A 26235-nucleotide genomic window follows, 5' to 3' on the forward strand; every position below is an offset into this window, starting at 1 on the left:
TTTACAATTGTAATGGAGCCACTTCTAAGTTTCATCTGCATTATTAACTTTTTCTCCATCACTTTCTTAAGTCTAGACCAAGGATTGGCAAATTACTCCTGGACTAAGAATGTTTTTCACATTTTCAAATAAAATTTTATTGGATTTAAAAATGGAAAAACCATTCTTAGCCCTTGGGCTGTACAGAAACAGGCAGCCGCTGCTGTTTGACCCTGGAGCAGTAGTTTGCTAACCCCTGGTCTAGACAGTGCCTACACGGTAGCAGATTTCATGCTATCAGAGTGACATATTTGAACTGGGGGTTGGGAAGAGATACACACCACTCTCTATGTAATCTCTCCACCATACATAGATATAAATAACCATGACAGCATGGATAAAACATAGTCAGATGTAAATGGAGTGAAATAATTAGGAAGTGATGAGTTTTTAATACTTATTACCTTTATTTATTTTTAATATATTTAGATTTAGATAATTTAATTTTTCATAATGACCATGTTTAACAATTGGCTTACAAAATTCCTGAAAATGAAGCTGTCTTGAACCTGTGAGCTAATAGGATCTGGCTCCAGGACCCCACTGCCTAGCAATACCATTGTATTCTCTGGACCTCAGTTTCTTTTTCTGTCGTGTGTGTGTGTGTGTGTGTGTGTGTGTGTGTGTGTGTGTGTGTGTGTGTAGGGGGTAGGTGTTGAGCTAGTTGATCTCTTAAGGTCCTTTCTTTCCTTTGATCTGCCTCTCCTTGTTATAGGGCAGAAGGTAGTGAAAATGAATTTGGTTAATTTGGGGTTCAAATTTGGAAATATTTTTGGATCATCTGACCTGGACTTGGTTCTAAGGGGGGGATATAAGAAGATGATTGTGAGCTGAGTTTCTGGCTAGTGAGGGGCAGATCAGACAGGTGCACAACTAATTCTAAGAGAAAACAGGGCATGTCTAGGGCAATAGGGTCTTTATTGTGGAATACTTAAGCCAGAGCCAGGTTCAGAGGTTTGTGAGGAGGCCAAGTATCCTCGAGGTTTGGCTGTAGGAGTTGGGGGGGTGGGGTGGGTGTGACTTGTTTCTGCCGCTGATGGCTCCATTTTTTTTCCCTTTTTGCTTTTTCTCAGAATCATCAAAGTCCCTGATCATCCTGAAACCCTGTGCTTCCAGATTCGTGGAGCTTCCCCACCCTATGTCCATGCTGTGGGGAGAGGTGAGCCAGGGAGAAGCTTGGAGAGGCTGGGACCCCATAGAGGTAGTAGTGGTAGCCAGAGAGAGTGAGGCTGGTGACTCTGCACAGCCCTGCCTTACTTCAGTTCAGTCTTGACATCACCTTGCTGATGTCATGGTAGGATGAACAACAACTAGTAGCTACTACCTGGGTGTGGCGGGCTTTGAGGGCCTTAAGGAAGCATCCTTTCTCTAAACATTTCCCTCCTTTGTAATCAGCTAGGTGGTCCAGTGGATACAGTAATGGGCCTAGAGTTAGGAAGATCTGAATTAAAATCTAATGTCAGACACTGTGTGGCTATGGGCAATCCACTTAACTTCTCTCTGCCTCCTTTTCTGTAGTAGTAGCACCTGCCTCATGGGGTTGCTATGAGAATCAAATGAGATACTTGTAAATTATTTAGCACAGTCCCTGATACATAGGAGGCACTTAATAATAAACGCTTCTTCCTTTTCTTTCTTTTCCAGCTTCCCCCTTTGTCCCCTAAACCTCTCTATCTTAGGTTTTCTATTTTCTAGATTCTGTTTTCTTTTTTAGAAACTCCCCTATTCCTTTCAAGATTCTCCATATTTTCTAGGTTGATGAAAGGAAATGTGGTTTTGGAGTTAACAGACCTGGGTTGAAATCTGTGTGGATCTTTTTTTTTTTTTTTTTTGTGGGGGGGGTCTAGTTTTTTCATCTTTTAAAAATTTTAAATGAGGAGTTTCGACTAATTTATCTCCTTTCTATCTTAAAATCCTGTGATCTTTGTTTGGCTCTTTCATCCTTCTATTGGTCTTAGTCTTTATTTCTGGGTTCCCTGTTCCCCTCTCCCCTCTCACCCACGCCTCTCTGTTCTATAGGCTCAGAGGCTGCAGCAGTGGGACTGAATGCTGGCCAGTGCGTTTTGAAAGTCAATGGGAACAACGTGATGAATGAGAGCTTTGCAGAGGTGTTAGAGCACTTCCTGGCCTACCGAAGCCGGCAACAGGAAGCACTGGTGAGCGCAACCTTAAGGATATAAGGGTCTGGGGGGCACAACAGGATGCCATCTTTCTCTAGTATCCCATAATGCCTGGGGTAAGCTGACCTGACCTGGTCATTAGGCTGTTTTCCAGGAAGGTCAAAGAGACAGGTTCCAAGCTGGGAAGGGAGTAAGCATTAAATCCAGAGCCAGGCTGGATTTGGACCATCCTGCCAGGGGCACACTGAGATACAACGGCCGAGGTAGGATAAAAGACCTGTTGCTAGGCAGAACTTCAGAGCCAAGGAAGCTCAAGATTAGGAAGCCAAAATGAAGTCAATTTCATCAAGCAGGGAGATGACCATTTGTCCTACTCAAGCTGATGCCACCGAGTTGGGAATTTCATTTTGGTGGCTTGCCGGTGACTGATGATGCAGTGCTTGAACGGCTATGTTGGAATCTGTGTGCTAGATCTGCTTCTGATTCAGCAGCTTCCCAGAGTTTCAGAGTTGGAAGGGAATTCAGGTCCAATCTCAAAAGAATTTCTTATGCTACATTTGAGATCAGTGGCCATCTAAACTTTGCTTGAAGACCTCCAAGGAGGCAGAAACACTTGCTCCAGAAGCAGCCTATTCCAATTCTAACTACATCTAATTAGGAATTCCCCCCAAAAATAAAGTCTAAATTTGTCTCTTTGTACTTGTATCTATTGCTCCTAGTTATGCTATCCACAGCCAGACAGCATAAATTTAATTCCTGTTCCATGTGGCCATCCTGCGTGTGTTTCTGCCTCTTCCCCATCCCCTTCCCTAGGCTAGAAAATCGCAACTCCTGTAGCTGATGTACATGGCCATGAATCTAAGCCCCTTTACTCTCCTGGTTAATCTTCCACCTTCTCCATCTTGTACAATTGCTGAAAGTGATTTCTAGGATGCAAATGTAAGACTTCAGATTAGTCCTTATTCGATATACGATTTTATCTGAGTCTTGACTGTATTCTGACTGGTCAAAACCTTTTAAAATTCTGACATATCATCTGGTTTGTTAAAGTAGCTTTGGTTCTTCTTAGTACAAGTTAAAAGATATTCAACAGCCTTGGACACTCCATCGCCTCCCAGAGTCAAAGTTAAACTATTGACTTTTCTTTGGGTCAGAACAATTTTGAATTCATTTAACTGTGCAGTTGGATTGTGTAGACCATATCTCTTCACCTTTTTGACAGGAATAGCATGAGAGACTTTATTAAATGCTTTGCTGAAATCTAGCTATATTTAATCTCTTTGCCATTGTTCAGTCATTTTAATCATGTCTATGACCTGATTTTCCTGGCAAAGATACTAGAGTGGTTTGCCATTTCCTTCTTCAGCTCATTTTACAGATTAGAAAACAGAGGCAAACAAGAATTAAGTGACTTGCCCAGGGTCACACAGCTAGTAAGTGTCTGAGGGTGGATTTGAATTTAGAAAGATGAGTCTTCCTGCCTCCTTGCTGGTCACTCTTATCTACTGTTGCCCCTATTTAATCTATAGAATTCCCCTAAAAACAAATTAAGCAAACTTATCAGAAAAGGAAGTAAAGTTGATATGACATATATGGTTCTTAATGAAGACATACTACCTCTTTTTTTGAGTTTTGGAAGTAACATATTTAATTTATTACTTTTTTTTAAAAAGCAAGCAGTATGGAATGGTTTCATATGCAATCACTCTTTTTGTGTTCTGCTGTGTATATATTAATGCTCACTGTGGAGGGCGTAGGGGGTTAGGCTTAGAATAAAAAAAAAAAATCTGATTTTCTTTGAGTCTTTGATTGTGTACAATGTGCAACCATTCTCTTCTTCTGGGTTTGTTTGTTGGGCATTCCTGGCTCTTTAATATTCTATTTATTCATTTATTTGTTTGTTTGTTTGTTTATTTATTTTTGGTGAGGCAATGGAGGTTAAGTGACTTGCCCAGGGTCACACAGCTAGTAAGTGTGTAAAGTGTCTGAGTCCAGATTTGAACTCAGGTCCTCCTGAATCCAGGGCCGGTGCTCTATCCACTGTGCCACCTAGCTGCCCCTTTAATATTCTTTTGATATCGACTGTTTTTTTTCCCCCCTCTCCTATGTGGTATTATCTGTCTTAAAGTTTTTTTAAAACTGATATGAAGAGAAGTGATTCTATAATCTCTGGTCTAAATTTTTCTAATACTATCTCTACAGCATTTTGAACCCCAATCAAGAATATACTCGCTGTACTTAAATCTTGTAAGTTCAGATATAAGGATACCAATGAGTGGATAGGTCTATCAACTTATTTTCAGAGGCTCAGAGCTTTCTCTCAGAGGTGGTGCTTAAATGGGACTTAAAGGGTTAAGAAAGCAATTTCAGTAAATATTTCATTGTCATCAGCACAATAGGTTCCCTCCACATATTACTAACACAGTCCTCAGCCAGTATTGAACTAAGTGGGGATGTGGATGGTATCAAAGAATCAACCTGGCTACCAGGCTCCATGTAATATTGGCACTGGAATGATATACATTATTCCCCCAGAGTAATGAAACTATAGTTGCAACTCAATTATACAGAGATCATCATTTAGTTGATGAATTCTTGTGCACTTTTTTTTGCAAATTTTATCTGACCTTCAAATGATTCCCTATATAGGACAATATTTGGATGCTTCATGTTTTCCAACACTTCAACTTCTTGCCTTGATTCTTCTCTTTCTTTCTTTCTTTCCTTTTTTTTTTTAGTGAGGCAATTGGGGTTAAGTGACTTGCCTAGGGTCACACAGCTAGTTAAGTGTCTGAGGCCGGATTTGAACTCAGGTACTCCTGACTCCAGGGCTGGTGCTCTATCCCCTGCGCCACCTAGCTGCCCCTGATTCTTCTCTTTCTTTACTGGACATCCATGAGATATTAATTTCCTTGATAACATATTGTTTCCTATCTTCCCTAGATTTACCTAGAATAGCTTTTCCAAAGGATCCTTCCCCAATCTTTTGGAGTTTACAGTATTTATCCATGGTTCTTTTTCTAAGACATCCTTATACATGTGCAAGGCAATAAAAGAATTCTGCTTCTTGGGTGAGGTATCACTCACATCAGATAATGTGAGGCATGACAGCTTTCTGGTGGCGTCCGTCCTCTGTCTCTACTAGTTACGGTTTCTCCAACTTCCTGGGTGCGGGGAGGCAGCCACTGGGCCAGGTGAGCTCCAGCCCTTGCCGGACCCGGCTGCCTCGCTGTCTCGGCCCTGCAGAATCCGGGCGGCCATGGCATAACGCGTGCCCAGACTCGGGCACCTCACCGGGACCCACCCATACCCGCAGCCAGCTGGGATCCAGAGGCGCAAGCTAGAGCGGCAGGAGGGGCGGGGGAAGGGAGGCAAGGAAAGAAGGGGGCAGGAGGGTAACCCCTGACTGATACTAGCTCTTTTTGATCAGTAATATTTGTTAACTTTCTGTCTAATGATTTTTCTAAGAATTGAAGTCAAAGGGCAGCTAGGTGGCACAGTGGATAGAGCACCGGCCCTGGAGTCAGGAGTACCTGAGTTCAAATCCGGACTCAGACACTTAACACTTACTGGCTGTGTGACCCTGGGCAAGTCACTTAACCCCAATTGCCTCACTTAAAAAAAAAAAAGAATTGAAGTCAAACTTCTTGGTCTGGAGTTCTCAGATTTCTTTTTTCTTCCCTTTTTACAAAATGGGATAGCACTTGCCTTTCTCTTGTCCCGTGGTACCTCTCCTGGTCACACAGCTATCTCCTGGATCTTTTGAAAATTACACCTGCCAGTTTTTTCACTACCATAGGATATCATTCATCTTGGCCTGGTGACTTGGAACTTACTAAGGGCATCTGGGAACACTTATTATCTCCCTACTTGGGTTTCAACTCTCAGCCATTTTTGTTGTGTCCTTTCCAGTCCAAATGTCATTTTCCTTGGCAGGAGAGCCTTGTTGGGATGGAGACACATATAGACTGCCAGGTGGGGTTAGGGTTAGGAGAGGGGATGGTTGCCCATGTGTTAACAATCTTGTTAGGGATGGAGAAGGAGGATTTCCCTAGGGTCACCACCATGAGTATGGGGCCCTCTAGATTCTGCTCCCCAGTCCAGGGTCATAGCTCATGGGTTTGTAAGCCAGATGCAGAGGCTGGAAACTGGAACTCCCTGCTTCATGATGTCAGGGACAACACCGGCCACCTTTAGACCTTCTTCTTTATGCCTTCTGTCCAGATAAGAGTAATCATGGCATTTCTGTGGCATTTGGAAATCTACAAAGCACTTTTCTCAAACAGCTTTATTAGATGGGAATATAATTTGTTTTATCATCATTTTACAGATGAGTAAAGTGATGCTCAGATAGGTTCCCACAGCCAGTATTGAGGTAGGATTTGAATGTATAGGCAAAGACAGCATTATTTCTGTTACGTCTCTTAAACCACCAGAAATTTCTTCTAATGAGAAATTTTTACTTATTTTTTAGCTAAAACCAAAAATAAAACATCTTCCCTACCACCCCCCTGAAATGCCTATCTTTAGTGTCACCTTTAGATCATCATACTAATGTCCCTGTTAACCAGGAACAGTTACGCACTAGCTAGACCTTGACAGACTGGTAATAAAAAATGTAAAGTGGGGGAGGTCCTAGATGACTAGGCCTTTTCCAGGGTCAGTAGTGATGAATGGGGGACCATTGGGCCCCCGGGTGCCATCTTCTTGGCCCCCAAAGTGAATCCACTGAGGAAATGGCTTAGATAGAGGCGTTGCAGACAGATGTTCTCTCTCAAATTTTGTCACTGGCCAGCATCCTATTTCCTCTTGAATTGTAGCCTGGTAGCCTCTCTGAAGAGACAGAAAACTTCTGAATTTCTAAAGAGCCCTCTGCTCTTACACACAGTGGGATCAGGTTTACTCACACTAATTGGCTGCTTGGATTAGGATGGGGAGCCCTTCTGTGAAGGGCTGCTTTGGGCCTGGAAATCTGGGCTCATCTGGACCCAGTACAGCCCCCATCTAGTCCTCTCTTTCCAGCCAGGATTTGGGGTAGCAGCTGTAGGAACTTCTTCTCTGAGAGTCTGAACTCAGCCAAGCCATGAGGGTAATATCCCTGCAGCTGAGCCTCCTCCACCCTTGAGAGTTCTGAGCCACTGGGAGTATCATGGGACTCATCACCTACTGTGAAGCCCTCCCTGCCCAGATGATCTTCTCTTCTGCAACCTCCTCCTCCTCCTCTTCTTTTTTTCATTTCCTCTGTCTTCTTCATGAGCAAAATCTGTTCACCATTCTCTTCCCTGCTTTCTTCTGCTACCTCCATGCCCCAATATTCAGATTTCTCTGGTCATCTGCCAGTGGAGAATTTAACAGGTATGCCATTGATCAGAATGGGCCAGCGTGCCCTGTGGCAGCCCACTCCCTTCACTCTTTTCATCCTCATTTCTCTGTCTTTGCCTTCATTCCCCCTTTTCATGTGATCCTCACCTCACCCAGGGCAGATATAATCCCCATTTTCCAGGTAAAGAAACCTAGTTAACATCTATAGAGTGCTTTAAAGTATGCCAAGCAAAAGCACCAGCCCTGGATTCAGGAGGACCTGAGTTCAAATCTGGAATCTGACACTTGATACTTACTAGCTGTGTGACCCTGGGCAAGTCTCTTAACTCTCATCGCCCTACCAAAAGGAAAAAAAAGTGTACCAAGCACTCTGCATATGTTATCTCATTAGATTTTTCCTATAATTCTGTGAGGGTAGGAACCATAGGTATGCTGAGGCTGAGGGAGGTTCAGTGACTTGTCTGTGATCAAACAACTACTTGATGTTCGAGGTGGAGTTCCTATGAAGGCCAAGTCCAGTGGGAATGGGGAGTAGATTAAGAATAATATTCCTGACTCTGCTGGGGGCAGAACCACAGTGAAAACGTTTGGGGAGCCTTGCTGGTGGTGGCGAAGGAGGCTCTCATCTTGTCTTTCCTGTTGCACCTTTGTGGAGGTCAGGCTTTCCTCTTGGCCTCCCTAGCCTTGGGTATTTGTCTCTTCATGTTGTTTTTCTCCCCAAGGGTCTGTACCAGTGGATCTATCGAACTCATGAGGATGCTGAAGAGGCTCGAGCCCAGCAGTGGGGTCCCGGAAGCTACTTCAATGGCAGCCTCGACGAGTCCGGGGGTCATGGAGCCCTGGAAGGAGGCCAAGAGGATGAAGGTAGTGATAAGGGTGGGCCTGGTGGGTGGGAGGGAGGGTGGCTTGCAAGTCCCTGTCCAGGAATGGACAGATTGGAAAGGAACCTTCCGACCATTCCCTTGAGGTGAATGAATGGCTTCTCAGAGGCCTCTGCCCAATATGAATGGTGGTTTTTTGTTCTATTCTGTTCTCTTCTCATCTCTTCTCTTCTATTTCTGAATGGGGTGGTGGTGGAGTTAGAGGTAGAGTCCCCTAGCTCCAGTTAACTTTGTGCCAAGCCCTGGGTCTAGGGATAGATAGTAAAGGAAGAGGATTGTGAGATTTAGAACTGAAAAAGGAACTTAGAGAACATCCAGTTCCATCCTTCATATTGTACAGATGGGGAAACCGAGGCCCAGAGAAACAGAGCCTAAAGTCAGAGAACACTTAATTTTGAAGTCAGGTATCTTGGTGCCCATTCCTTCCCTTGGTTGTCTTTTAATGATGGGGACCAGAGTCAGATTGGGCAGCTAGGTGATGCCATCGTGCACAGAGCACAGGGAATGAAGTCAGAAAGACTCGTCTTCCTGAGTTCAAATCTGGCCTCAGATACTTCCTTGCTGTGTGACCCTGGGCAAGTCACTTAACACTGTTTGCCTCAGTTTCCTCATCTGTAAAATAAGTTCCAACTCAAACTACTCCAGTATCTTTGCCAAGAAAACCCCAGAAGGGGTTGTGAAAAGTCAGACATGACCGAAACAAATGTGAACAAGAGTCAGATTGCCCCCCAAAAAAACTTTTGGCAGCTTTGTAAAGGAAGTTGCGAAAATTAACAGTGATTACTGTTTAGAGGTGGCTTCTTCTTTCTTTCTTTATTGTATACCCTAAGCTTCAAAGGAGGAACCTGGTTGGGATTATGATTTAGGGTTATGGATGATTTCGAACTGTATTTTGAGGGGTAGATCTACATTCAGTCCAAAGCAATAATTAACTCACATTTCTACAGTGATTTAGTGCTCACAAAATGCTTTCCTTACGACAGACCTCTGGAGAAGGAGGTCCCTCTTTTATAGATAAAGAAAATAATTTAGAAAAGGTTGGGGCAGTTGAGACTTGGCCAAGGTCACACAGCTTGTAAGTGCCAGAGCTGTGATTCAAACCTAGGTCTCCTAACTCCAGGTCAGCCACCTCCTCCAAAACTCCAAAATACATTTTTCCCAGTTGTGAGAGCTCTTGCTTTTGCTTCTGACTCTTTCCCCTGCCTTATGCGAGTTGAAGCCTTGCTTGGTGGAGAAGGAAGCTCTGATGTCATCTCTGGCAGGAGGCATCTAAACCCTCAGCTGCATGTCACTCGATGAGCCTAAGGGACAGGAAGAGGAGAGGCTTGGGGAAAATGGGGGCGGGGAGAGGGCAGGCTATGCCAGGACAGCTGGGCTCCATTTGACACGTGTCAGCGCTTGTGCTTACAGGCAGCAATTTAGGCCTGAGGAAGGACTTTGTGTTCAGGGGCTGAGTAGCGGTAGGCCATCCATACAGTGGGCTTCTGAGGTGGTTGCCTCTGCTCATCTCCTCCTCATTAATGTAGTTAGTGGTTATGTCAAGTGAATTGGGAGTTCAAAGTCTGGGGTGAGTGCAGAGCTTGCTTTTTTATGTTGGGGAGTCTAGGAGGTCTCCTGCCTTTTCCCCAGAATGATTTAGTAGAAAGGGCACTTGACCATCATAGATTGAGACTTGGGTTTGAGTCCTGTTTTGACTCTTCTTAGCTGTGTGATCCTCGGCATTTAGTCTCTTTGAGTCCCCAGTTTCTTTGTCTGCAAAAATAAGGGATACTATTACATTGGTTTTGAGAGTTTGTAGTAGTATAGCCACTCACCACAATCCTAGATGCTATAAATAAGGGTTGAAGAGGCCATCTTTGTGATAGAATGTTATAGAAAGAGGAAGGCACAATTAGTGGTCAGAAGGCTTGTGTTCAAGACCCGACTTTGATACTTAGATGTGGGATCTTGGCCAACTCCAACTTGCTTCTTCACCTACCTGGGCCTCAGTTTCTTCCTCCATAAAATGAGAATAATGGAATAATAATAAGAATAAAATACTATTCTCATTCAGGACTGCTGCCAGGGAAATGCTATGGAAATGTGAGCTATTCTGCTTCTTCCTGGCCCTGGGGAACAGGGCACAGGATAAAGGGAGTGAAAAAAATTGGCACTCTGTGGCACGTGTCCATGAAATCACTGACCTGAGGTGGAATTATAACTTCAGACTTTTTCAGCTGGAAATCAAATCGGAACCAGATGGTTTTCAGGACCTTATGCTTGATCATAGCCCTTGGGATATGAATCATAACAGAGGACGTAGTGCAGACTTGCAAATAAACACGCCAAATTCACCAGCCCCCACACTTTTTTTTCCTTCTCAAATCATTTAACTTAGCTTAGGAGAGACAGAAATGGTAAAACCTGAACTTCCTTGTGCAGGAAGGAGTTCCTGCCTGGGCCTTCCTGTCTATGACCTCACTCTTCCAGGAGTGGTTATTAGTGCATCTTGAAGAGGGGTTGATCACATGCATGCTGATCATTTGGCTTCCCTGCCTCCCAGCAGGCCCAAGTTTTAACCCTAGCTTTACCATTTAGCTCGGGTCCCTTGGGCTCATCATATTATAATTCCTCAGTTTACTTATCTGTAAAATGGGGATACAAAATGACCCCATGCCCTGTCGTGCTTGCCTTGCAATATTGTTATGTGAAGGTGAGATGGCATCACAAATAGGGAAGGGGCTTTGAAAAGTTAATTCAGTTTTTCAAAGGATTAGAATTGGGTACTTGTATCACAGATGCAGATAGCAGCTTCTTCTTTCCACAGTGGGTAGGTTTATGAATTGCTTTGTCCAAAAAAAAAAGCCATCCTTTTATACTTTCTGGTGGCTCAACTTTCTGCACTCAGCTAGATTGGTCCTTGGGTAACAATCGTCTGCTACCGGCTCCATAATCTAAGCCTGTCTAGTTTGGGAGCATTCACTGGCACAAACTTCAAGACTAAGATTTTACTGGGGGCCTTTGAAAAGTACCAAATTCTTTATCCATGCAAGGAATTGCTTCATTTTCCATATGTTTGTTTGATTGTAAAATGTACCAGAAATTCCTTGGACTCAATGACTCTGTCCATGAAATGGATATGGCTTGGATGCAAAGGATACTCTCTTGGGAAATACTGATGAAGTATTTAGGAGTATATTTAGCCAGAGGCTCCTTTGGCCCTGTGGAGAAAGGTAGTATTTCCTATAGGAGAAGTATTGATAGAGTGATGGGCTGGGTCTAAGATCAGGCCTATTCCCGTGAGGCTAGCCCACAAGCCAGAAGTCTAGCAGAGAGAACTGAGAACCAGGAAGGTGCCCTTTTAGGGGATTGTTCCATGAGGTCATCTCCACACAAATTGGGATTCCAAACTGAGAAGTCACTGTAGTTATGCAAAAGGAAAACACAGTTCCCAGGAATTGGACAAAATTGACTGTTTCTTTAATTCTTGTGTCTCTGGCTTCCAGATTTTTCTTTGCAGTCCATGGGTCCCCAGCTGACCATCCCCGAGGGCAGCCCTTTGATCAGCCTGACAGTGGAAAATGTCCACTTGGAGCACGGAGTAGTGTATGAATATGTCAGCACGGCTGGGATCAAATCCTTTGTTCTGGAGAAGATTGTGGAACCCAAAGGCTGCTTTGCTCTCACTGCCAAGGTTTGGGGCTTCTTGTGTCCTCATAGGGGGTTCCGTGACTGTTGAATGATCTTTTTCACCTCTGCCCATCCAAATGGTAGGGAAGAAAGAGCCCATAAGGTGTTAGCAAGGTGGTGGTTGCTACACCGTATAGTACAAAATATCGTTGTTTACAGCTTTTAGCATTCTCATTGCCCTGTTATGAAGAGCGAACCTCTTTCTCTTATTACTCTTCTAACATGATTTAATTCTGAAGCCATTTTATCGGTGCCCAGTTTGGGAACAATTGTCCAGAGGTCTGGGCTCTCCCTGTTTTATTGTCTGTAGGCAGTTTTTGGGTGAGAAGTTGGGACAACTGCTCAGCAGGGGATAGAACACTGGTTTAAAAGATCCCATACCTTATATATTTAACTATAGCCATGTAACCCTTTCAAGTCATTGAATCAGTGACTCGGTTTCCCCATCTGTCAGACAATGGCATTGGCCCATGAAGATCCTTTCCAGCTCTAAATCTGTGTTCCCTTGAGACAAATATCAGCACCCTGCCTCCTTGATTGTAAAAGTTTGTCTTCTTCCCTTGTGGGTCTCTGGAGACTAGGAATTTTGCTTACTCTATAGTGACCTCCAGAAGGCCTTTGTTTGCTATGTCTGAAATTGAAGTGGAGGGGTGGAAGGATATTGGGTTTTGAGCTAAACATGGAGGAATTGGGTAGAACTTGGAAAGTTGGAGAAGAGAAAGGACTTGAGGCAGGAGAAGCAGCATGAGGGATGTCATAGACGCAAGAAATCCATACTCACGGGACTCAGAGGAACCAGTCTGGATGAGATAAAAGGTTCAGGTAGAAGAAACAGCAAAGTAGAAGGAGCCCAGGGGAGGGGTCAGAAGACCCAGGCTCGAGTCTTCTGAGTCTTGGCTCTGTTACCTTCTGTGTGACCTTGAGTAAATCATTTCCCTGTGGATTCAGTAACATGAAAGGGGTTGGACAAGATCAATGGTTGTCAAAGCGTTTGCTGGAAATTTTGGGTTATGCTGTTGCAGTAGGTAAAAGAGAAGTTTCATGTAATTTTGTTTAGCATAAATCTAATACTAAAAGCAGCACGGTCTATTGGATGGATAGTTGTCTTCGATTCCAGGAAGACCTGGATTCGAGTGCCATGGTCTGAGTGACCCTTGACAGTGTCTCCTTGCTCTGGGCGTTCCCTGAGGGCATTGACCTGCATCAGTAATGGGAATTTCCTCATTCAGGAGTTGGTTCTGCCAATTAAATTACAGGTCACCCCTGTCTGTGTTCTACCCAGCATACGTATTGTGGTCACAAGAGAAAAAAAGAAAAAATAACAAACTGACTTGCCTATTATATACATGTATGTATCAACCTCAAAACATATCAGACCTTGAACTTGGAAAGAACTCAACAAAAATGGCTCTTTTTACTGAAGCAGCCATTTAACTATAAAACGTACAGGTCTCCTGACTTCTAGGTAGCACTTGAGGATAGACTGGAGTCAAGGAGTTCAGATCTGGTTTCAGACACTTATTACCTGTGTGACCTTGGGCAAATCACTTACCCTCTATTTGCTTCTATTTCTTCATCTGTAAAATGGGCACCTACCTTGCAGAATTATTGTGACAATCAAAGGAGATAATAATGGTAAAGCACTTTAGCACAGTGCCTGGCCCATACTATATAAAAACTGAGTTATTATTGTAGTTCCTCACTGCCAGAAGTGTTGGTTCATGAGAAGATAAATAGTTTGAAACCTTATTTTGAATCCCAAACAGTTTGGAATGGAGAGGTTCTTCTCGCCTCAGATATTCTGTGATTTCATTGAGATAATGTTAGAAAGGGAGGTCATGTCTAAGTTGCATTAGGGGGCTGAAGGCCAGGCTACAGAACCTCTTTCTCATCCTTGCAGATCTTGGAGGCCTTTGCTGCAGATGACAGCCTCTTTGTGCAGAACTGTGGGCGGCTCATCTCCCAGAGCAGCGCCGTGGTCACCATGCCGCAGTATGAGTTCCGGAACATCTGTGAAACCAAGCTGGAACGCATCACCAGGAGGATTGCCAACTATCAGGAGGTAGCCACACTTTCTGGCAAGTCCCCAGACCTCCCCATTCTCCTTCCCCCGAAAGAGAGCCCAGAGATGGGGCCAGCAAGGGTCCCTGATGAGACTCTTGAGCTGTGCTGCTTTGAATCATTGGTTCGGTAATTAGTCAATTTATTAATTCTACACACCTTTATTGGACAGCTACTATAGGTAGAGGAGTGTTGGAGATACAAAGTTTAAATAAGACATGATTGCTTCCATGACATAAACATAGATAATTGTGATATGTAGCACTGTATTAAATATATTAGAGAGTCCAGCTTATTCATTCTGCAAACATTTATTGATTACCTACTATGTGAAAGGTTTTGTGTTCTGGATTAGGAATCACGGGACTTGGGTTCTAGTCTTGGCCCTGCCACTTAATAGTGTTATGTACTGAGTACAAGAGTCCTCTCTATAGCTTTCCTGTGTTGGAAGGAAACTAGCCTCTTCTTGAACACCTCTAGGGACAGAGAGGTAGGTCACTATCTCATCTCAGCAACCCATTGTCCCTAGTTGGGACAACTCTTATTTTTTAGAAAGGTCTTCTTTGTATTACATAAAATTGGCCTGGTTCTAGGGCTAAGTGGTACAAGTTTGCTGTTCTTGCACTTGTAATATTTGAAGACAACAACTGTCATATTCTCACTAAGCCTGGTCTTCCCCAGGTTAGACCCCTTTACTTTTCCTCCTCTGCTCTTCATATGGACAGTAGCAGAGGTGCAGTGGATAGAGCTGTCTGCAGAGTCTTAAAAACCTGAGTTCAAATCCCACTTTCGGTACATTTTTGTTGGGTGACTCTGAACAAGTCACTTAACCCTTCAGTACCCGGCCAACTCTCTAAGACTATTAAGTTGCAGGTCAGGTGCCCTTCTAGTCTGGTTGAGGAAGTTAGTCACTAGGAATTCTGGAACTACACTGATGTAATCACAGACTCCAAAAGTCCAACCCTCCCCTCTACTCTCATCTCTTCTAGGTCTTTTTTGTTAATTTTTTTTGGTAAAACGTGGTGCCAAGATCTGGATGTAAACTGTGGTCTGACTAGGGAATTGGGGAAATTCTCAAAGATTGGGAAGTAAGCACAGGCAGAACATCTTTTCAACCCAGGTGGTCATAAAAGGAAGGGGATGATACCTCATTTTCATCCTTGACAGTTTGAAAGTAGATGTGTTTCTGGGAATTTGGGATCAGTGCTAGCAGAAAAGATCTGGTGCAGTTACTGAGTGTCACATATGCCAGATTCTAATCCTTGATCCTTCCTTAGTTTGCAGAGCAGCTGAAGACCAGGGTGAGCCCTGCCTTCAAGCAAGCATCTCTGGAACCTCATGCCCTCTGCAGCCTGGACTTTTGCCCCACCAACTGCCACGTGAACCTCATGGAAGTGTCTTACCCCAAGAACACTACCTCAGTGGGGAGGTCATTCAGTATCCGATTTGGGCGGAAACCTTCTCTGATTGGCCTCGATCCCGAACAAGGTGCAATTCTTGGTCCTCAAGTAACCACTTTTTATACCTATTATGTCCCTATGTAGTTTAGGGGCCCCTACTGTGTAAGAAGCAGAGGGTAGGTGTGCACAGGGGCCACGTCTTTACCAATGGAGACAATTTTATTCTGAGTCTATACAGTCATTGTCATGATCTGTTAAAAAGAGCTCCAGAATAACCACTGGGAAATTTGGGTTCTGGTCCTGGCTTTGGAAAGTCACTCTGTCCCTGGCATGGCTTGGGCTGCATGATATCAACAGGTCCCTTTCAGCTCTGACATTCTGCACCCCAGGGCCCTGTGTTCTCCATTCCAAGGCCCGTTCGAGTACAAACACTCCATATTCTAAGGTCTCTTATAGCACTGGTGCTCAGTGTTCTGAGGTTTCTTCTTGCTCTGACATTCCTGATTTTATGTTATAAGGGTCTTTTCAGATCTAATATTTTCATGAGTACACACTACAAACCCAGCCCTGTACTAGGTGGGGAGTAGAAGACACTATATTCTCTGTCCTGGAAGGAGTTCACAGTCGGGGAGAAAAGATTCCCATCTAGGAAATCAGTTGATCTAAAATAGAAGAGTTTTTCTCTCTCTCTCGTCTCTCTGTCTCTGTATGTGTACACACACACACAATATGTATTTGTGTGTGTGTGTGTGTGTGTGTGTACACATTTTATCAGATGTTGATCCAATGGGGTGCTTGGGTATTTTTGAACGCATATTTCCCTTCATTTTCTAGGTCACATAAACCCAATGTCTTATACCCAGCACTGTATCACCACCATGGCTGCCCCATCTTGGAAGTGCCTCTCCCAAGAGGATGGGGAGCCTCATGACAGGAGCCTGATAGATAGTACCATCCACCAACAGAATGGGGGCCCAGTTCAGGAAGACCGAGGCTTGAGCTTCCTGCTCAAGCAAGAAGACCGGGAAATTCAGGATGCCTACCTGCAACTCTTCAACAAGCTGGACGTGGCCGTGAAGGAAATGAGGCAATATGTCATGCAAATTAACAAGTGAGACTGGGAGGGATGGGTGGCTGAGACAGGGGATAGAGAAAGAAGGCAGAGAGACTGGGAACAAGGAAGCAAGAGGGGGAAGGGAGATTTGTTGTAGGATGTGCCAGTGGTGGCTGCAGAATTTTCTGCTATCCGTTTAATTCAGCAGGCATTCCCAGGTCATAGGCTGTATGCCTAAAGCTTTAAGAATTTAGAGTCAATACTAATTCTTATAATACTGCAGGGAAAATGTTTTACAGTTGAAAAAGTTTTAGACTTGGTAACCGTGAGATCTGTATTTGAATGTCAGCTCTGACACACACCAGATATATCATTCTGGGCAGGTCATTTCCCTTCTTTGAGACTCAGTTTGTCCATCTGTAAAGTGGAGGTAATAATACTTAATTCAGTTTGCCTGGTAAGGTTGTTGGCGAGGAAAGCACTTTCTGAGCTTTAATGTTCTATAGAAATGTGTTGCCGCTCCTGCCATTACTGATGATGATGGTGGTGGTGGTTATAATGATTATGATTATTTTTTCCGTTCAAGGATCCATGAGCTACATCTCATGGATATGAGCATTCATTCTATCATATTAGTCTATCTTAGTAAATGACCTCTTTGAGTTTCTTTGGCCAATAAAATTCATTACTGAGCAGGTGGTCTCTATGAGTACTAAGAATAATAATGATAACCAGTTAATAAGTATTAAGTGCCTACTCTACGCCAGGCACTGTGCTAGGGACTGGAGAAACACGTAAAAGTGAGATGGCTGCTGCCCTCAGGGAAATTTTACTGGGGAGATCCTAAGTTATTTGCATATAACATTTCTCTAGGACTTTTTTCATAACCTCCTTGTGAGGTAAGTGTAATCATGGCCCTTTGAGTTCCCCATTAAATCAACAAAAATGTGAATCCCTACTAGATGTAGAGAAATGTAGGCCATATGACATTGTGGATAGAGGAATGTAGCAGAAGTCAGGAAATCTGGAGCATAACATCATCTTTGCCATTAACTCATTGTATAGGACCGTGGGCCAATTGCTTCCCTTCTTTGGGTATCAGTTTCCTTCTCTGTAAAATGAAGGGATTAGAAAGTCAGTTTCAAGAAAAGTATAGGAGGGGGGAAAACAAATAGAGCAGTTTGGTTACATACACTTTTCACACACACACATGTATGTGTGTATATGTGTACATGCATGCACGTACATGTGTATATATGTACGTGGATAACTAGAATTTGTATAGTAATTTAAGATTTGCAAAGTGTTTCACATGTTATTTCTTCTCATTTTCACAACCACCCTGTAAAGTGTAGTTGCTATTATCCCCATTCTACAGATGAGGAAATTGAGGCTGAGAAATCTTAGGTGACACCCCCATGGTTACACAGCCAGTAAGTCTCCGAGGTAGGATTCAAACTCAGGTTTTTCCTGACTTCCTGCAGAAGTCCCAACGCACCGTTCACAGGGTTTTTAATATCGCCTCCTCACTTGTTCTTTGTATATTTAAATGTTTCTATTTGTGGATAAGTTAATTTTTATGTTTCAGTGAAACTGTAAATCAAACTTTATTTTGTTTTCCAATTTCTGTGGTGTAAATGCTCGTGCTGAAAATTTGACATTTTTCTCGAACCCTACCCCTGGTTGTCTGTCTCCTTTGAATTACAAACCAAGGAATTGGCAGATAGAATTGCCAGAGAATCCTAAGATGTTTGAGCTGGATGAAACCTTGGGAATGCAATGTTAGAGATCGTAGAGAATTTAATAAATAGAGCATAGCATGTCAGCAACAAAAGGGGCCTCGGAGACGATCCATTTTACAGAGAAAGAAAACAAAGCTAGAAAGGGGTGAAGTGATATCCCACATCACCCAGCAGTTTAATGGCAGAATTAGAGATGCAATGATTTTAGAAAGGAGTCTGGGAAAGGGAGGGCTAAAGCAGCCCTGTAGTCCTTGTCAGACCACAGTCTCAGCATGAGATTGGGGCAATTTTCAGAGCTGAGGGCTCTCATCTTGGTGCTTCATGTTAGTGTCTTTTGTTCCTTCTAGACTACTGTCCACTATCACAGAACCAACGGGAGATGGGTCCTGTGAACCTCCCTCCACTGAAGAAGTCTCTGCCTCCCCCCTGGTGAGTGAGGATGGCGAGATGGACAAAGCAGACCACAGCGGGATCAAGAAGGTGTGTTTCAAAGTGTCCGAGGAGGACCAGGAGGACTCCGGACATGACACAATGAGCTATCGGGACTCTTACAGGTAGGGTACTGAAGAGGAGTCACAGACCTGCTGAGAAACCTTTTCTCTTATCAAAGGCTCTGGGTCATTAGCCCTGTCTTTCTTATACTTGTTAGCTGTATGATCTCCGACCAGCCGCTGCAGCTCTCTGAAATTCAGTCTCTTCATCTGCCAAAGGAGAATGAATAATAATCCTTGCCTCCTTCATGGGGGTGTGGTGTGTGTGCATGTGTGTAAAAATCTCAGATGAGACAGTGAATGTGAAAATGCTTTGTAAATGGTAAAGCATTTAGGAATGAATAAGAGTGAGGTATAGCAGTAGTAGTACTGCATGTAAGAGTCAGAAGGCATTATAATAACAAGAATTATTAGTATAGTTTTAATGACCTAAATTTCTTTCTGTATTAACTTGTTCTCCCCCCACTGAGGGAGATATCTCTTTTCTTTTCTTTTTTTCTTTTTCCTTTTTTTGCGGGGAGTGCGGGGCAGTGAGTGTTAAGTGACTTAACACAGCTAGTAAGTGTCAAGTGTCTGAGGCCTGATTTAAACTCACGTCCTCCTGAATCCAGGGCTGCCACTCCTGAATCCACTGTGCCACCTAGCTGCCCTGAGACATCTCTTATAATGAAGCATTTTTTTTAAAGGAAAAAGAAGGTGAAGAGAACAAAAATTCAACAAAGCCAATCAATATTTTGAAAAAAAAAAGCCTTGTTTATATGCACTATCCCTGCCTGCCCTCTATACCACATGGCAAGGCAGGGTGTCTATTAGAAGAAAATGACGGGGGTAATCTGGAAGGTGTTATAATTAATCATATGAATTAATAATATTAATAATATGAACCAATATTTTAAAGTAGAAATAATCTTCAAACTGGATCTAAACGTTGAACTTTGCCACTTGTGTGACTGTGGGGCAAACTACTTCATCTCTTAGATGATTACATGTGCACCACGGAAGAGATGCCACAGCTGAAGGCCTCAGTGCCAGCCATGCCAAATTCCTGGATCTGAATTGTTCTTGGTGACCTTGTGTTTTCCTGCTCAATAGAATCCAGGGCTTGAGTCTGTCTTCTGTCCTTCATAGCTCTTTTTCTGTCTCTGGAGTTGGTGCTGGTATTCTGCCCAGTTTAGAGATGCTGAAGAAGTCACACCCTTCTCCCCATCACTCACCAGGGCTGCCTCACCCTCTGTGGCCTAGAATCCCCCTGGTATCGTCTGTTTGCATTTAGACCATCTTCCTCTTTCTAAAAGTCCTTAGTCTTGGTCAGGCTTCTCAAAATAGAGACTCGGAGTTCTTGTTAAGACCTTGGGGAGTTTCTCATCATGTTCTTTCTGATCTTTTTCAGTGAGTGCAATAGTAACCGGGACTCCGTCCTTTCTTATACCAGTGTCCGTAGTAACAGCTCTTACCTGGGCAGTGATGAGATGGGATCTGGTAAGTAGGATGGGGCCATTTTCTAGATGAAAAGGAGAGAACACTAGGGAGACATTTATGAGACATCCATATCTGCGTGGCATTATCAGGCAGAATGAGGGCAGGGTTCGGTGAGGAGGATGAGTAGCATTCTAGGCAGAGGGAATAGTTAGTAGTATAGATTGAAAGAGTATTCAAGGGAAATGGATGAGGCAAAGTTGGGAAGGGAAGGGACAGTCAAGTGTTGGAGAGCCTCAGAAAGACCAGCTAAGGAGCTAAGACTTTATTCAGTAAAGAGTAGGACGCCACTGAAGGTTTTGCAGCTGGGGAATGACACGGTCCAATCTATATTTTAAGGAGATGACTGGAGATGACAATACTTGCCCTGTTGACTTCATAGGATTCTTGTAAAAAAAAATGACGGGGGCAGCTAGATGGCACAGTGGTTAAAGCACCGGCCCTGAATTCAGGAGTACCTGAGTTCAAATCCGGCCTCAGACACTTGACACTTACTAGCTGTGTGACCCTGGGCAAGTCACTTAACCCCCATTGCCTGCAAAACAAAACAAAACAAAAGAAACAAAAAACAAAAAACAAAATGTCAAATGAGATACTGGCTGGAAAAAGACTATGAGAGGTGGAAAGGACTACAGAGATGTGAACTTACTTGTTCTCTCTCTCAGGAGATGAGTTGCCTTGTGACATGAGGATCCCATCAGATAAGCAGGACAAATTGCATGGATGCTTGGAGCACCTGTTTAATCAGGTAGGCCATTCCCTCCTTCTGATAGCCGCCAGTCTTCTGAATTCCCTCTTGGGGAAACTTAAGAGAATGAAAACTCACAAGAGGTGAAGATAAATATTTTCAGTCTGTAAGCCAGGGTTCTTAACCACGTTTGTATCTTTGCCTGCTACGGCAGCATGTGAAGTCTTTGGACCCCTTTTCAGAAGGATATTTTTAAATGCACAAAGTAAATATGTAGGACCACAAAAGAAATGAATGAATGATACTAAGATAAATTATCAAAACATTTTAAAGAACAAGATCACAGACCCTGGGTTAAGAACATTCTTGGCCTGGTCCTTGCTTTCCAAGGCTGTCTTCAAGATCATATGATTAAGAGGCAGCTAGGTGGCGCAGTGGATAAAGCCCTGGATTCAGGAGGACCTCAGTTCAAATCCGGCCTCAGACACTTGACACTTACTAGTTGTGTGACCCTGGGCAAGTCACTTAACCCCAATTACCTCACCAAAAAAACCCAAAAACATATGTTTACAGATTTAGAGCCAGAGGTTCCAGAGATGACATCACGTCAGAGTCATTGAGTTCAGTACTACCGTTTTATATATGAATAAATTGAGGCCCAGAGAGGATAAATGACTTGCTAGGTGGCTCCATAGATAAAAGTGTTGAATTTGGGGTTGTAAAAACCTGAGTTCAAATGCAGACACTCCATAGCTGTGTGAACTCGGGCACGTCATTTAACTTTCTCTCAGTCTTGGTTTCTTTATCTGTAAACTGGGGGTAATGATAGCACCTCACAGGTTGTTGGGAGGTAATATGTGTAAAGTACTTTACAAACCTTAAAGTATTGTTAATTCTAGCTATGGTGATGATGACATTTATCACCACCCATGGTTATTTTTATTTAGCATCTGAGTCAGGATTTGAACCCTGGCCCTCAGATTCCAATGTATATGGCAGATATCTACTAGTTTGAGACTTTGGGGGCATAGCTGGAATTCTCCTTCCTCTCAGGGACTCTCAGCCTGATTCCTTATAGTTTGGGAGCCCTCCTTAAATAAAGAGTTGCCCTGATCTGTCTGTCATTGAGTCACCGAGAGCTCGCGGCTATCTCAGGACATCCCAGCAGAGGCCACATTTTGACAGATACTACCAGCCTGAAAAGAATTTGAGAACAGGTCCAGTGACCACCTATGTGTCTGTTGTTCAAGGCCCAGCCTGTTTAAATTCAGTGAATTTCACCACCAGAAGATTGGCTGCCAAGGGAGGCTTTTTTCAGCCCCTAGAAGTTCATGTAGAAGGGTCATTACTGGAGGAAGTGTCCTTGCTAAAAATATTGGATCTTATGAAGTATTGAGGGATCCCTGTCTATGGCTCACTAGGCATGGCACACACTAACCTAATGCCTCTTGTTAAATGCCCCAGGTGGACTCCATCAATGCCCTCCTAAAAGGGTCAGTCATGAGCAAGGCCTTTGAGGAAACGAAGCATTTCCCCATGGAACACAGTTTGCAAGGTAAGCCTCCAGATAGGGAGAGGTTGGCTAATTTGAGGCTTATGCCCAGGTTAGGAACCATCAGGAACAAACAGAGATGAAACATCTGTCATGACCAAGTATATGGGCAGAAGGAATTCTTTCAGCAACCAAGCAGTGGTGTTTTTTTAAGTGAGGCAATGAAGGAAAGTGGCTTATCCTTTGAGGAGGCAGAAGGGTATGACAGAAAGAGCACTGAATCTGAAAAAGGGGATTGGAGTTCATTCAAATACAGCCTCTGATGCTTAATGCCTATGAGACCTTGGACAAGTCACTTATCCTTCTAGGGCCTCAGTTTCCTTATCTGTAGCTCTTGATCTGTGGGAGATGGATCTGGGGAAACAGACCTATCTGGATGACCACGTGTGGGGATGAACAGATGTATAGAAGCAGGGCCTTAACCCTGCTCCCTTTTCCTCAATTGCATATTCCTAATGAGAGAAGGACAGTTCTGTGATGTCTCTAGTGTAGGACATTACAAACAAACCTGCCCTTTGAGAGGTGAGGAATGAGTGTGTATGTAGTACAGGCTTTGAGTGCCTCAGCCTTGGTCTTCTGCTCCCTACTTTCGATTCCAAGGCTTTTGTTCCCTGTCAGTAATAAGGGGGAAAAAAAGCAAATCTAGAGAAATCCCTTGTGTCAGGCATCTCTCAGGTCAGAATCCTAAGCAAGGGAGAACCAAAAGGTCAGGATCACTTGGCATCTTCCTCCCATCCCTGTGAGGTTGTCTGTACCATGGATTGGGTCCCAGCTCCCTGGCTATTGCCTACATAGGTGGGGTCCTGGGGGCCCTCCAGTGGGCTGCTTTCAGGAGACCCAGGTTGTCAGCTTGACTCTGCCACTAACTCACTATATGATCTGAGTGAGGGATGGCATTTATCTATCTGCTCATTTATTTATTTGTTTGTTTTTTATTTTTTAAAAATGTAATAACCATTTTAATTTATAGTTTTAGGTTCCAATTTTTGTCCTTCCCTTCCCCCCTTCCTGAGGTGGCAAGCAATCTGATGTGGGTTATACATGTATGATTATATAAAACATTACCATATTTATCATTTTGTACAAGCAAACTTGATTGAAAGAAAGGGGAAAATAGCCTGCTTCAGTCTGTGTTCCATCAATATCAGTTCTTTCTTTGGAGGTGGATAGTATGTTTCATCAATAGTCCTTTGGGATTGTCTTGGATCATTGTATTGTTGAGAATAGTCAGGTCATCCACAATTCTTCATCAGACAATATTGCTGTCTCTGTGCACCAGATTCTCTTGGTTCTTCTCACTTCACTATATATCAGTTCATACAAGTCTTTCCAGGCCTTTCTGAAATCATCCTGCTTGTCATTTCTTACCACACCATAATATTTCATCACCATCATATACCACAGTTTGTTTAGCCATTCTCCAGTTGATGGGCATTCCTTTGATTTCGAATTTTTAGCCAGAGGGATGGTATTAAGTAATATCAAAGGCCCCCTTCCAGCTTTGCATTCTGTGAACCTAAGGGGCTCATGGCATCTGTGTCCCTAGTGATAATAGGGTATCACAGGGCATGCCTCCTGACCTGCCCATAGCTGAGGCTTTCCAGCACCAAGTACCCTGTTGCAAGATGGGAGCTGTCTTCCCTTCCCCTTCTATGTCATTCTTCCCTCATTCTATGTCATTGCCTCTCTATCCATTGCCTGTCACACAACTTGCTCTTCCTACTGCAGATTTTAAACAGAAGGAGGAATGTCCAATCCGGGGCCGGAGCATGATCCAGATAAGCATTCAGGAAGACCCTTGGAACCTTCCCAACTCCATCAAGTCCTTGGTGGACAACATCCAGAAATATGTGGAAGGTTTGTGTCCAGGATGGGTCAGGGGGCCATAGGAGGGGCATTGAGGAGACCAGTTGCTTCTTTGGTCCTACATATAGCTGAACTCCCTCTGTTAGACTCTTCTCCATCTCTCCCCACAACCCCAAGTATGGGTAGGGACCTTGTGGGAAACACTTTTCTGTGGCTCCTCCATGAAAAGAGAAACTTTGGGTGTGAGAAGGTGGCTCAGTCGACACTATCATGGTTACACCCAAGGCCATTCCCCCTTCCCAGAAACAGTGAGTCCTACTTTGGAGACTTGTTATGACCCAGTAGGAACAAGGGAGCAGTTTTCCCAGTCCAGAGAGACCTCCTTCAATGTCCCCTTGGGGTGGGTGCCTTGCACCCTTCCCTTTCTCTCTGTATAAAGTCTGCCCATAGATCTGACCACGTGCTCATCTCATAAATTAATTAGTGGTTCCTTGTTGGCTGTCAAGTTCAGAGTCCTCTGCCTGGCATTCAGGGCCCTCCCCATTGGGTGCTACCCTGCCTTTCCAACTTTCCCTCTATGTACTCTCTGCTTCTGCTAAACAGGATGATTTTTGTCCCCAAAACACACCTCTCTCTCTCTGTGATTTTACTCACACTGTGCCCTGTGCCCTGTGCCCAAGACGCTTTTCCTCACCTCTTTGATAGTTGGATTCTTTCCTGCCCTTCCTGTTATGAGAACCTAGATGCTTTTCCTGATAAAATTGCTGGAACCACATAAATTTTTGGAACTCCAATGCATCTATCCTGTCACATCAGTCTCTTTGTATGTGTATCTATCTCCCCCTGTGTTGGGCATAGTGCTTAGATTTGCATCTTGATCCCTAATAAAGGTTTTATGTATTATATTATAGTGTCTGAAGTTCTTGGGGCTCCATGTGACAGCCTGAGACCTCTGTTGACATAAAGTTAAGATCTCACCTCCCTTTTCTCTTTCCTTCTAGATGGGAAGAATCAGGCTTTACTGGCATTGCTCAAATGCACAGGTAAGTAATGGATTGGGGAGGCAGCGTGGTCCAGTGCAAAGGGCCCGGGATTTGGGAGTCAGAGGGTCTGGGTTCAGACCTCATATCATATATTTGCCCTCCTCCTTAAACTTTTTTTTTTTTTTACGAGGGGCAATGGGGGTTAAGTGACTTGCCCAGGGTCACATAGCTAATTAAGTGTCAAATGTCTGAGGCCAGATTTGAACTCAGGTCCTCCTGAATCCAGGCCAGTGCTTTATCCACTGCGCCATCTAGCTGCCCCCCTCCTTAAACACTTCTATCCCAGAGTAACCAGGTTAAAGTACACTCCTAGGAGAGGCTGGAGGGGAGAAAGACTTTGCCTTGTTGGTGTTTTTGGTAGGTTGATAGGCTGATTGGATATCATTCTTTGGACTTTTTTGTAAGTACTGGAGCTTGATTCCTCCCCGCCAAGCCTTAATTTTTCACTTGTATTTTTCATAAACGAAATGGAGGCTGTGGACCACATATGGCCTAACATCAGGTTTTTAGTTTCTTCTGTTTCTCATCCAGGGCTTGGAGAAGGGAGAACCACCCTATGGCTATTTGTTATTCCCACTTCCTGTTGCTTACTGGATTTTCTCTAGCCCTAGCTGAGCAACCTCCTAACTCTTCCCAAATATGCCCCTTCCAGGCTCATCTAAGAGCATCCTGGTCAGTCACTGAGCCAAGAGTAGCCCTGCCTCTTAGAGCCTTCCTCCTGAAGTACCCAGTATGCACTGTCAGATGCTGGAAGCGGGAAAGGGGGCTGCTTTTTCTGAGAAGAAATGACCTACTTCATAGAGCTGTTAGGCTCACATGAGATCTTTGTAAAGCACCTGGCCAGAATAGGCACTTAGAAATGAAAGGAAACAACCTTTTCCCCTTCCTCTG

The 26235-nt window shown here is 43.8% G+C and overlaps 1 protein-coding gene across 1 annotated transcript in view; it reads left to right on the forward strand.

The window, feature by feature from the left end:
* The window catches only part of PREX1 (phosphatidylinositol-3,4,5-trisphosphate dependent Rac exchange factor 1), a 221493-nt gene that overhangs the window by 183424 nt on the left and 11834 nt on the right, over positions 1-26235 (forward strand). The window contains 13 exon segments of the mRNA XM_043984325.1: positions 1113-1198; positions 2059-2195; positions 8204-8345; positions 11848-12035; positions 13932-14093; positions 15370-15580; positions 16327-16603; positions 18636-18842; positions 20170-20258; positions 20921-21003; positions 22408-22498; positions 24224-24352; positions 25303-25344. Of these exon segments, the coding sequence (XP_043840260.1) occupies positions 1113-1198; positions 2059-2195; positions 8204-8345; positions 11848-12035; positions 13932-14093; positions 15370-15580; positions 16327-16603; positions 18636-18842; positions 20170-20258; positions 20921-21003; positions 22408-22498; positions 24224-24352; positions 25303-25344 (1844 nt within the window).

Source organism: Dromiciops gliroides, chromosome 2 (assembly GCF_019393635.1).
Source record: "Dromiciops gliroides isolate mDroGli1 chromosome 2, mDroGli1.pri, whole genome shotgun sequence".
NCBI classification, from domain to species: domain Eukaryota; kingdom Metazoa; phylum Chordata; class Mammalia; order Microbiotheria; family Microbiotheriidae; genus Dromiciops; species Dromiciops gliroides.